Here is a 12795-nt window from a genome sequence, read left to right on the forward strand (position 1 = left end):
TGTGACCACTCTTGCATAGTTTTCTGCATTCTAGCAAATAGGTGTTTTATCATCATCCAAAACGAAAGAAACTTCAGGTTAAGTTTCTCAGAGTTAAATAAGGAATGATGATGAAAGTTTGACCATTTATGGTATCCAAATTTCATGAGTGCATATTCCTCACATAAACTGCTGTTCAGCTGCATACCAATGTATCAAAGCCAATTTTTAATCTCATTTCCATTTGGTCTAGCTGAAGAGCGGAGCTTCAACTTTGTACCATACATTCTTAATAAGTGCATCATATAAAGACTATGTTTATCAAAATGGCAATAATTGTGTACCATCTCACGGTGACATAGTGGAGGGTTTTTGTCAGCGCGTTTATAGCTTGAGAGCTTAACTTGAGATGAAAGGCCACACTCTGAAGTTTGTTGAGGTACCTTTTTTGATTTTGTTATTATCTTTTAAAAAACAGCTTATCATCTGTGTTTCTTTATTAGCAGAAGCCTACTATTGCAGTTGACTTATATTGTGACAATTGTGCTTTTATTTCTGTATTAATGAACTACAATGATATTTGTGTGAATTTAGCTATGCCCTTCATTGTGTAGGTATGAGGAAGGAGAAGACATATTAAGTATCAGCAAGGCATACGAAATCAATCCTTGCCTCTTAGCTCGGATCCTTCTAGAGCACCTTTTTGGCTTAACAAAGCAACAAATAACTGACTGCTTGAAAGATCCAGGGCGTCTTCCAAAAGATATAGTCAAGCAGGTGTCTCACGATCATGCTTCAAGTGTTAGTCAGTGGGTACTTGGCGATATTAACGCTGGCATACAAAACTTGTCTCACATATCATGGGAGAGACTCCACAATGATTTATACAATTGCATGGACAATGACAATGCTACCTCACCGTACATTGAATTGATTCGGCGAGTCACGGGCATAGAGTGAGCTCCTTTTCTTGAATATTTGATGTACTTTCAAGTCTCAAACACTCTCTCCGAAACATGCTGATGCAGTTACATAAAAATTATAGGTATGAGGCACACCTTTATTATCAGCTGCGTGAGCTTGGCATACCTTTTCAAACTGAAAATGACTTGAGGGCAGCTGGATTTAGCAAGACTCCAGATGTGAAGCTTGAGGTACCTATTGCTGTGAAAGGACGGGTTGTAAATTGGATTGATAGCAAAGCATCATTTGGAGATGAGTTCAATCATAAAAACCAAGCAGAGTTACAGTTTCAAAGGTATCGTAGTGCTTGCCTATAAGAAGCCTCTACTCTTTGTGTACGTGATGCTGTTTAGTTAGTTTAATCGAAATTACATGCCTTGATATTTATCATCTACTATATGTGGTTTCTTTCGAAATTGTTTGGTGTTTAAATTCTTGGAATATTCAGTGCTGCATATGCCTGTTTGCTGTGAAATTTATCTCTATGATGTGTGTCTCTAGTGCTAAGCTTCATTTGCTTTTGTTTGCTTTGCATCGTCACAAACTTGGTTCGAAAGTCTTTGTTTGATGAACAATACTTGCTTCATGGTATGTGGGAGACACTATGTTGTTGTGTATTATGCAACTGTCAACATGCTCAAATGTCCATCTGGTTGAATTTGCAGCTGCCCCTTTTGGGACTTGCTTGAAGCTCTCATTCTTTGAAAGTTTAGTGTTTATCCTTTTGCCCTCAAGGTTGAATTATGTCTCTAGATCAATATGTTTCTTATGGTGGGAAGTTGCAGTTAAGACGTTTCAGGGAGAGACTGAGCTTTGACCTTGTGCTATGCAATTTTCAAACGGATTGACAATTGTAACTCATGACCTTTAGTTTTCTTACGTGTCTCGTAGGCTTAAGCTTGAGCCTGGATTGTTGTGTGAGAGAAACAAATAGTAGACAGAGTGAAAAGATATCTGCCTTTGAAATAATTGATATGTAGACTCATCTCCTCAAGTTATTGTGATTCTACATGTGAAGAAAGACAAGTTTGCAAAATTGAGTAAAAACCAAGCACAAACAGATCATATCATGAACATGGGAGACACTAATTAAAACTATTATCATTTGATCTTCAAACATTCCAATTGGACTACAAGCACAACAAATCTTACAATTACAAATTGAAAGAGACCAGGGAAGATGCAGGGCATTTGGACGTGGGGTGGATAATGAGGAGCATTGTGTTTGCAGATGTTTAGCATATGAGAGCATACGAGGCAGGCATACATCCTTTTTCACAGGCTATGAGAGCATACGAGGCAGGTATACCATAGTCACAAGGGACGCATTCCGGGACGGGGAACGGGGACGGGGCTCAAATGGATTTTTAGTGTAAAAAAGACGACGGGACGGCAAGTGGGGACGGGAAGCCCGAAAAAGGGCATCCCCTGTTACTATGAGGTATACATCCTTTTTCACAGGCTAGCCCACACTTAAGAGTGCTATTGGAGTTGAGAGACTAGCAAAGACAGTTGGGTCGCATCTTATTAGAGATTTAAAGATAGAGGCTCTCCTCCAGTCACCCACATCCACTTGTGGAGCGAGGCAGTCACAATTCATGGACTTCTTTCAGAGATTTGCTCCAATCCACCTATTGGCATTAGAGATGGGTCACACCACAATAGGCAGAGATTGTTCGAGCGCGTAGATGCCCCAAAGCACTAGGATACAAGGCCTAGAGAGTACATCACTGGACCATCCGGGAGGGTTGATTACAACATGAGCATACTGGATAGAGGGAGATAGAGCGGGCTTCTTAGAGCTTGCTACTATGCTATGGGGACTCTTCCTCTACACCTATGCATGCCATACTAGTGGTATATGACACCCCCAATTTGGTATCGGATACAGCTATCTAGTCTTTTTTGCATATTGTGGTTTTGCTCTCAAACTAACTTCTTGCCCTTGCTGGCTTGTCGGCAGCTGGAGGGCTGAGGCTCTTTTCCCGTTGTTGGCTTGCTGGTTCTAGCCCGAAAAAGTAAAGGTTGTACTCCCTTGTGCATATAGTTTCACATCCATTAGAGCTCCATCCCCCTCATCACCCATACACATGTATACACACCATCACGTTAGTCTATTTTCGTTTGTAGCCTGATTATTTCAACACTTTTGTCCTTTTTTTGGACACCCAAAGGACACAGACATGTACATCTTTCTGTCTCATAGGCCAACTTCGGCCTTTAGAAGGCGTTAATAAAGCGCTCTCTCTCTCTCTCTCTCTCTCTCTCTCTCTCTCTCTCTCTCTCGTTGCACGCAGGCAGGCAGGCAGCGCGCACATGTTTGGGGAGTGAGCTTCAGAGCCATCCTTCCTATGTGCAGCAAGTGCGAGGTAAGTCTCTCTCTCTCTCTCTCTCTCTCTCTCTCTCTCTCGTGCGTGCGTGCGTGCGCGTGCGCGTTGCTCGCAAATGGTTACAGCAAGCAGACATGCATCGCGTGTACGTCAGCCCCTCAGCCCCACCAATATCTCTCTTTCATGCTCACGAACAAGAGGCTTGCACAATTGGAGAAGGACATGAAAGAATGGTGGATGGAGAGAGAGATATGGAGGGAGGAGAAAGCCACCTTCATCAAGCTATGGAACGAAGAAAAAGAGGACATGAGAGCGGAAATCCAAAACCTCAAAGAGGAGAAGGAGAGAAGGGCACGGGAGAACGAGAAGGAGAGGGAGAGATGGAGGAAAGAGCAAGAAGAGATGAAAGCACAAATCGACCTCCTTCATGCTTCCATCACATCCCTCACCCCCGAGGAAGGAGAGATTAAAGAGGAGGCTAAGGAAGCCCTCAAGGAGGAGATCACCAAAGCCCTCACCGCAAGCATTGAGGACAAATTAGAAGCCACCAAAGAAGGATGGGTCGAAGTGGTCAAAAAGAATATCAAGAAGGTAGCAAGAGAGGAAGCCCAAAAAGATGAGGTACTCATCGTACACACAACCATCGAGGAGGAGAAAATGCGACAAGCTCGTCGTCTCAATGTGCGAGTGACCGGCATCAAAGAAGAAGAAGGGTCCACACCCGAGAGCGATGGGAAAGCCTTATGCAAGAAAGTGGGATACAAGGAAGAAGAGATCCCTTTCTCCAAAGTTTGGAGAGCCGGCAAAGATCCAAAGAAGAGAGCTCTCATCCTCCAATTCGCCTCCGAGGAGTCTCGAACTTCTTTCCTCCGAAAGAGGGTCATCTTGAGAGGGCTAGAAGGCCCCCCGATTTATCTTGATGATGACCTCACAAAGATGCAACAAGATCACCGCCGCACGTGCATGCCTAGAGTCCACCAGGCCCGCAAAGAAGGGAAGAAGGCAGTATATCGAGATGGTAGGGTTATCATTGATGGCAAGACCATCGCATAGGGACTCGCGGCCTGTGGGACACACGAGGAGATTCATGTCACGGTTTGGAATTGCAATGGAGACCTATGGACACACCCAGAGAGACTTGAGAAGGTGATGAGAGGTCGAGACATTATTCTACTTACAGAGACACACGAGAGCCCAGAGAGAGGGTTACCACGGATACATGGTTTCCAATGGGAGTCTCTACATCGAGGATGTATGCGCCAGCACACCACTCGCGGTTCAGGAGGAGTGGCTATACTTTTTAGACAGGGGCTTCACAGCAGACTACAGATTGTTGCCCGGGACCCACAGGCCCGATACATGTGGATTCGCCTCGAGCTCTCACGAGACAGGATCGTCTACATTGCCCTTTGCTACTTTGCTCCCACAGGCTCCAGATTCGCCCCTATTGAGCAGGAGTCACCGTACGCATGCCTCACGGAGGAGATTATGGAGTACTCCACACTGGGTGAAGTCTTCCTTATGGGAGACTTCAATGCTCATACGCGCAGTGAGCAGTGTGAGACATATGACCACGAGGACCCAGAGGCACTACACACTCTAGATGAGGAGGCTACTATGAGAGATACAGCAGACAGAGCTCCAGTCACAGCCTACGGACGACACCTACTTCGACTTGGCTCCCAGCACCGTCTCGTTATTTATAACGGGATGGCCCAGTGGCCCACCTCAGGGGGCCTGACTTGTATGCCACATGGAGTTACAGAGGGAGGGGGGAGTACAGTCGACTATATTATGGGACCCAGGGAGGTTACACACCTTATCACATCCTTCACCATTCCACCCATACCCATCGGAGCCGACCACACATACCTCTCTTTCTCCATCACCGGAGACACCATCCCACATAGCTCCACAGCACACACTCCACACACCACCATCCATTTCACACATGAGCTAGCCTCTCTTTACTCAGCCGAGGTCGAGCATGGCCTATGCCTCCTCCACCCATCCACACCACTCTCAGTTCTCACATCACATATCTCTTCCGTTCTCCACACTTCAGCTATTAGCTCTTTTCCACACACCACTCACACAGGACGCACTCCCCCTCCCGGGACTATGCCTCAGAACCGCTGGTATGATGATGAGTGCAGAGAGTTATACCGACGCCTCCGTGCACGGCGAGCCTTAGGAGAGATCACAGAGAGAGAGGCCAGACGAGATATGAAGACGCTGACACGCCAAAAGCGGCGAGCATTCGAAGAGGCACAGGAGCTTGAGCTATACCGCCTATTCATGAGCATAGATAGCGCGACGGCATGGCGCACCCTGCGCGAGCCACGTCCGACCACAGCTATTGAGGATCCACAGATATGGCATGATTATGCAGAGCGCCTCTATGAGGTGCCAGGGCAGCCTCCTATCCCACAGCCACATGAGCCACGCCCCACGTGCTCCTCCTTCTTTACAGCAGAGATGGTAGAGAGGGCCATACGCCGCATGCAGCACAGACGATCAGCTGACCACACTGGATTACAGAGTGAGCACATCATTTATGCGGCCTCCACTATAGCCCCGTTGATTGCACATGTCTTCAACCGGGCAATAGGGGAGGGCTTCCCAGAGGAGTGGACACAGCACACCATAGTGTCTATCCACAAATCTGGCGACACCCTGGACCCAGGGAACTACAGGACTATCATGATTGGCCACACGATGGCCAAACTATATGGAGCAGTACTTGAGGCACAGCTTAGCTACTACGCAGAGACCGAGGGTTTACGAGCTCCAGGCCAGGCAGGTTTCAGACGAGCTTTCTCCACCACTGACCACATCTTCGTTCTGCGCTGCCTCATTGATGGGGCAAAGGCGCGGAAGAAGAGGCTTTACTGCTGCTTTGTGGATTTCCGCAAGGCCTTTGACACAGTCCCACGCGAGAGACTCTTCCAGCGCCTTCACAGCATTGGGGTACCGACAGAGATGATTTGGGCCATATATACTCTCTACGAGAGGGTGACGGGTCGAGTTCGTTGCCCAGGCGGCTTTTCAGAGACCATTGCTAGCACCATTGGTGTTAAGCAAGGATGCCCACTCTCCCCGACACTCTTTGGGCTCTACATCGACGAGATCTCCGACTACATACTACGAGCAGGGGGAGAGGGGAGCGACTTGGCAGGTACTCCGGTCCACATCATGTTATATGCTGATGATATTGTGTTGATTTCAGAGTTACCCGAGGGCTTGCAACGCCATCTTGAGGCCTTGGACGAATTCAGCACACACAAGGGGTTGACTGTGAACCTTGGCAAAACCAAGGTCATGATCTTTCACACATCCAGTGTAGTGAGGAGCGCTGCCACCTTCACAGCAGCAGGAGGACAGGTTGATGTAGTCACCTCCTATGTCTATCTTGGCATCACATTCACCAGCCTACCAGGACCCTTCACTATGAGGCAGGCTGCTGCTGACAGGCTCACCCGAGGATATGCAGCTCTGACCATGCTAGAGCGGAGATGCCACCAGGCACACTTTCAGGAGCCCCGCACGAAGGGCTGGCTTTTTGACACCTTAGTCACCCCGGCCCTGATGTACTCGGCGGCAGTATGGGCACCAGGATTGACGGATGACCAGTGGACACAGCTTGAGAGGCCACAGGTATGTATGATCTCACGCTTGCTCCGCAGCAAGAAGACAGTGCCACATGACATTATTAGAGCCGAGCTCGCCACACCACCTATGGTTGTAGAGGCATTATTCCAGACAGTCTGCTTCATCCAGAGGATGAGAGAGCTACCTCCTGACAGACTTACTCGTAGAGCATTTGAGGCAGCTATACAGCTATCAGAGAGTGGGCATGCGAGAGCTTGGTACTCACAGGTCAGAGCATGGTTTGAGGGACACGGTCTTGACATGGAGAGCCTACCACCATTCCAGTACGACTCCCACTCACCATCTGTTCACCTCTCTCGCAGTGAGAGAAACTTGGTATTGAGACAAGATCTGTGGCAGCTATACACTAGGAGAGTCTGGGAGTCACCTGGCTTGGGGACGAGGATGTCAGATTATAGAGACCAGTTTCTCACCATATTGTCTGGGGGGTTCATACAGAGACCACGCTATATGGACACATATATGCCACATAGCTCACGGGTGGCGATTGGTCAGCTGAGAGTGGCTTCACACAGGTTAGAGATTGAGATCGGGAGACATACTGGTGTTCCCAGGGAGGAGCGAGTCTGCAGAGCATGCACAGAGGAGGTGGAGAGTGAGGAGCACTTTGTATGTAGATGCAGAGCATACACTGAGATCAGAGGCAGGTATGAGGCCTTATTCAGAGGACAGCCCACTCTCCGAGAGATCATGGACTCTCGAGATCAGAGACAGCTCGGACGTTTCTTACTAGAGATACAGAGCCATCGGGACACACTACTACAGCCACGCACAGCTACACAGACAGAGGGGAGACAGTCGCAGCTCACAGACTTCTTTCAGAGGATTGCCACCCCTACCTCACCAGATACTCAGAGAGGAGTGACACTCCCACAGGCGGAGGTGAACCGAGCTAGACGACGACCACGAGTCACAGGCTACAGGGGCGTGAGCTCCCACCACCGACAAATCGAGGAGATCCGAGCCCGGGAGCGCCGTGCCACTGAGGAGCGAGTAGCTCATATGAGGGCCGACCCGACAGCTTTCATCCGGGTAGCCTTGGCACCAGCCCCGCCCATGTACCACATCTTACATCCCCCCATTTGTACAGGATGGAGCTAGAGAGCTTGATGCATTCTCATGATTGTACTACCTTGAGCATATAGACATGCATATACCCCTAGAGATAGAACCCCATCCCTCCTCAGATACTCCATTACCTACATTCAGTTCAGTTTTGTATCAGTTTTGTTTCATTTGTCTTTCCGATAGACGGATGACATACTCGCCATGTACATTTGATTTGTCTCATAGGCCGATTTCGGCCTGACATAGACGTTAAAAATCTTTCTTTCTTTCTTTCTTTCTCTCTCTCTTTGTGCGCAGGTGGCTACAACAGGCAGCCCGTGTAGGTCATGGAGCAGCGCACACTAGTGTAGGGTTACAGCAGGCAGCGCGCGCAGGTTTGGGGAGTGAGCAGTACAACAGAAAGGGCAGCATAGCGAGTGGCCCACAAACTTTGCACCTTGTAGCAGCACACAGTGCGTGCGCAGTCTGCTGCGAGCTTGTAATGCAACGAACAACATGATTGTGTAATTGCAGAGGTGGTAGCTGGCGTTGCTGCCTTGTTGCTCGCCAGTGAACACAGAGGGCAGGTTTGCACGTTGCTTGTGCGTTGGAACAACAAAGAAACTCTCACCACTAGGCTCAAATAGGGTGCGTCGACTAGCTGCAGACCAACGACTGTGTAGCACGCCCTCATGGTAGAAGCAAAGGAAGAGGGACTCGCGTAGATTTAGGGCTTGCACGAATAGAAAACAGGGGCCGTTATGATGGAGGTCATGAGCACTTCACCCGTTTGCAAGTCCCATACGAAGGCAACCTTCATGCTTACAAAGAAGCGGATAACACAAGCGGAAAGGGAGATGGAGGAGTGGAAAGCAAAGATGGAAGGATGGTGGAAGGAGAAGGCAAACCTTTTTCAAATGTTCCTCAACGAAGGCACGCAATGGAAAAAGGAGAAAGAGGACTTGCACGTAGAGATACAAGCACTTAAGGCGGATTCACAAGCACTCAAGAAGAGATCTCAACCCTCAAGCGAGAGCTTGCTGATAGAGCAAGCAACGGACTAGAGGAAGGTGAGTTCTAGCCCTCGGTGATCGAGGAAATCAAGGTCATCAAGGAACAGGTACGGATGATCAAAGAGGAAGAAAAACAGAATGGGGCAAAGACGTCTTCGTGGGTGGATGTAATCACGAAGACACAAAAAAAGGCGGATGAGGTCGAGAAATGGATAGACGTCGCCCCACTCCTACAATCATCAACATGACTCTAGAAGAAGAGCAACGAAGGAAGACTAGAGCTCTGCACATAGGAATAACTTGTCTAAAAGATCGAGATGATGTGGAAAGGAAAGTCAAAGAACTTCTCCACATGATGGGTAGTGAGGCTACTCATATAAAGGCATGGAGGGTAGGGAAGAAGACACAAGGAAATGGGGAGACTTCAAAGGAAAGAGCTCTAATCATGCGCTTCCCATCCATGGAGGCAAAGGAGGACTTCTTGAAGAAGCGTTCTACACTAAAGAAAATGGGCATATTTCTTGGAGATGACCTCATACTCACACAGCTTGCTCATATGAAAGAAGTTATGCCTGAGATAATGACAGCTCGAGAGACGGGGAAAGTGGCCTTCTACAGGGATGGACGAGTGGTTATTCTGGAGAAGCGTCCCGCATGACAGTGCGAGACCTGTGGGACCACACTCAGAGTTGCTACATGGAATTGTAATGGATCTATGCGCCTTGATGTAGGGGCCTTTGAGGATAGTTTCACAGGGAGAGACATCATTTTCTACTCTGAGACGCATCAGGCCTCGGGGCAATCCATGCCCCATGTGAGCGGATACAGATGGGAGACAACTTGCAGACAGGAGACTCGATCAGAGCACAGAGGACGAGGTTCAAGAGGAGTGGCAATCTTATTCAGGGAGAAGCTACAGTCTCTGATACATATAGCTCGGAGGGATGAGCATGCTAGGTACATGAAACGAACGCGGAGATAGGATCTCCCTGCCACACGGACCGCCTACAGATGTGCGTCGGACGAACCACCCGACCATAGCTACCATTTGGCAGCTCCCCCGTGCTGGGGCCAGCGTCTGAGGACGTAGGTGTGCACCTGTAAGACCGTGCGTTCCATACCACCCGGCCTCACCTCCTCGAGGTGACCTCGCGCACTCCTAGCCTCGCGGGCTAACCACTGGCACTCTGCCAGTGGGGTCGATAACTGTAAATGAGACCTTGGCCTCCCTTTTATAATAATGGCCGGCCACACTGGCCGTGTTCACACTACGTCCGCCCGGACACTGGATGCCCATCCCGACGATATCTGGGCTAGATCCCCTCTCTTGTGAGCGGGACATAACATACTTCCCCCCTTAAGAACCATTGATGTCCTCATCAATGAAATGGGGATACTGAGCCTTCAAAGCTCTAACAGGTTCCCAAGTAGCAAACCTTTCAGATTGACCCTTCCATTTAATTAAGTACTCGTCAAAAGACTTTTGGCGAGAATGATGGGTACGATGATCCAAAACTGCTGCTGGTTCTCGAGGAATATACTCAGTTTGCATATCTTGCCATACATTTTCCTCGATAGTCACGCCAACATCAGCTTCGCCCAGTTTCACTCTAAGGCGGCTGACATGAAACACTGGATGTACACTAACATTCGAAGGAAGAGCCAGTTTGTAGGCAACTTGGCCAATTTTCTTTGTGATCAGGAACGGACCACAATATCGAGTTGAAAGCTTATAATGCTTTCCTGTTTGCATGGTCTTGGAATCCTTGGGTATCTTCAGATAGAACCATTGTCCCACATCTAGAGTCCTTGGAGACCTCTTTTGATTAGCATAAGTAGTGAGTCGATCACAAGCCGTTCTTATACTATCCTTAGCCAATTCGAGCATTTCTTGCATGTCATACAGGAAATCACGAGCTTGGCGTTCCTTGACTTTCTCTAAGCCAATTGCAATTGGGGATTTAGGCTCGAATCCATACATCAGCATGAATGGGCTAAATCCAGTAGCAGAATGCTTGCTACTATTATAGGAAAACTCTAATTGTGGGAGATACCTTTCCAAATCAGATTGCCTGCGAGAGACATAAGCTCTCAACATGTCCTCTAACATTTGATTCATCCTCTCAATTTGTCCGTCGGACTCAGGATGGTCAGAAGACGGCATACTCAACTTCGTCTGAAGGTGAGCAAAAACATCTCGCCAAAATCGGCCAGTGAACTTAGTATCTCGATCACTGACGATATCTTCTGGGAGACCATACAACTTATAAAGCTGATCGACAAATAAAACCGCCAACTCATGGCTTTTTACTGTCGACTTCGTTGGTATAAACTTCGCCATTTTTGTGAGTCTATCGACCACAACCCAAATAGCGTCATTGCCCCGACTAGTATTTGGCAAACCAACGATGAAGTCCCATGGAAATACTTTGCCACTTGGCATCTGGAATTTCCAATAGCAGGCCAGCTTTCCTAAGGCGCTCGGCCTTATTGACCTGACACCGAGCGCATCTCTTCACATAGCTCTCTATGTAAGAGCGCATTCTTGGCCAATAGAAATACCGCTTGACCAAAGCTAAAGTTCTCTGGATGCCTGGGTGCCCAGCGCTAGGAACATCGTGGCATTCGCACAAAATCTTTTGTCGAATCTCATCGATTTCCGGCACGCAGACTTTACCATTTCTGAACAATAGTCCATCTCTAATGGAATATTGTCGCTGTCTCGTCTCTCCAACACGATTCACTTGGGTCTCCGGACCACCCAAGCCTGTATGCGAGTCATGCCCCGCTTCGACCTTGTTCCATATCTTGCCAAAATGGCCATCGGAACGACATAGCTCTCGGAGAGAGAGATAGAAATCCGTCGAGATTTCAGCCATAGACCATGCATTGACCTCAAGAATCTTGCTGAGCGCATTGGTAGCTCGATTGCTGGATCCTTTTCTATAACGAATCTCAAAGTCAAACTCTTGCATAAGCTCAACCCATCTAGCCTTCCGGCCTCTGAGATCACCCTGATCACAGATATAGTGCAAGGAATGATGATCTGTCCATGCAACAAACGTAGAGCCATACAAGTAGTGCTGCCATTTCCTCAAGGCGTGGACTACGACGTAAAGCTCCTTCTCATACGTTGGATAACGCATCTCAGCGTCAGAAAGTTTCTTACTTTCAAACGCAACATGACGTCCATCTTGGTATAACGTTGCACCAATAGCATAATCGCTAGCATCCGTTTCAACCACTAACGGTTTGCTAGGATCCACAATGTGCAATATTGGCGCAGTAGTCACCAAGTGCTTTAGTGTTCAAAAGCTCTCGTCGAGACGCTCATTCCAAACAACAAGGGGATTACCTTTACGACGAGGATCCGAAGTCTTCGGCCCTTTCACCCCTCCTTTTAAAAGTTGCGTGAGCGGAGCAGCAACTTTAGAGTTATCCTTGATAAACTTGCGAAAGAATCCAGCATAGCCTAAAAAGAACTTTACTTGGCGCACATTCTTCAGAATGGGCCAATTTCGCACTTTATCCAAATTTTCAGGGTCGACGCGAATTCCATTGCGAGTAATGATGTGACCCAAATACAGAAGCTCTTTCTTAAAGAATTCACACTTCGAAGCCTTAGCGTAAAGCTTCTCAGTACTTCGAGAACAATGCGTATATGTACTAGGTGCTCAGACAAACTTCGGCTGTAGATCAAGATATCATCGAGAAATACAACGAAGTTGCCTAAAAATGGTCTCAGCAGATCATTCATCATCTGCTGAAACGTAGCTGGAGCATTGGTCAAA

At 47.9% G+C, this 12795-nt stretch overlaps 1 protein-coding gene across 3 annotated transcripts in view; it reads left to right on the top strand.

Annotated features, from left to right (window-relative positions):
- Nucleotides 1-12795, top strand: part of LOC147437168 (uncharacterized) — a 79982-nt gene that overhangs the window by 14825 nt on the left and 52362 nt on the right. For all 3 annotated transcript variants that reach the window (XM_086485867.1, XM_086485865.1, XM_086485866.1), the window contains exons 2-3: nucleotides 594-935; nucleotides 1025-1237. In XM_086485867.1, the coding sequence (XP_086341993.1) occupies nucleotides 594-935; nucleotides 1025-1237 (555 nt within the window). The remainder of the gene's footprint in view (nucleotides 1-593; nucleotides 936-1024; nucleotides 1238-12795) is intronic.

This window comes from Adiantum capillus-veneris, chromosome 17 (assembly GCF_014529385.1).
Source record: "Adiantum capillus-veneris isolate H3 chromosome 17, ASM1452938v2, whole genome shotgun sequence".
Lineage (NCBI taxonomy): Eukaryota > Viridiplantae > Streptophyta > Polypodiopsida > Polypodiales > Pteridaceae > Adiantum > Adiantum capillus-veneris.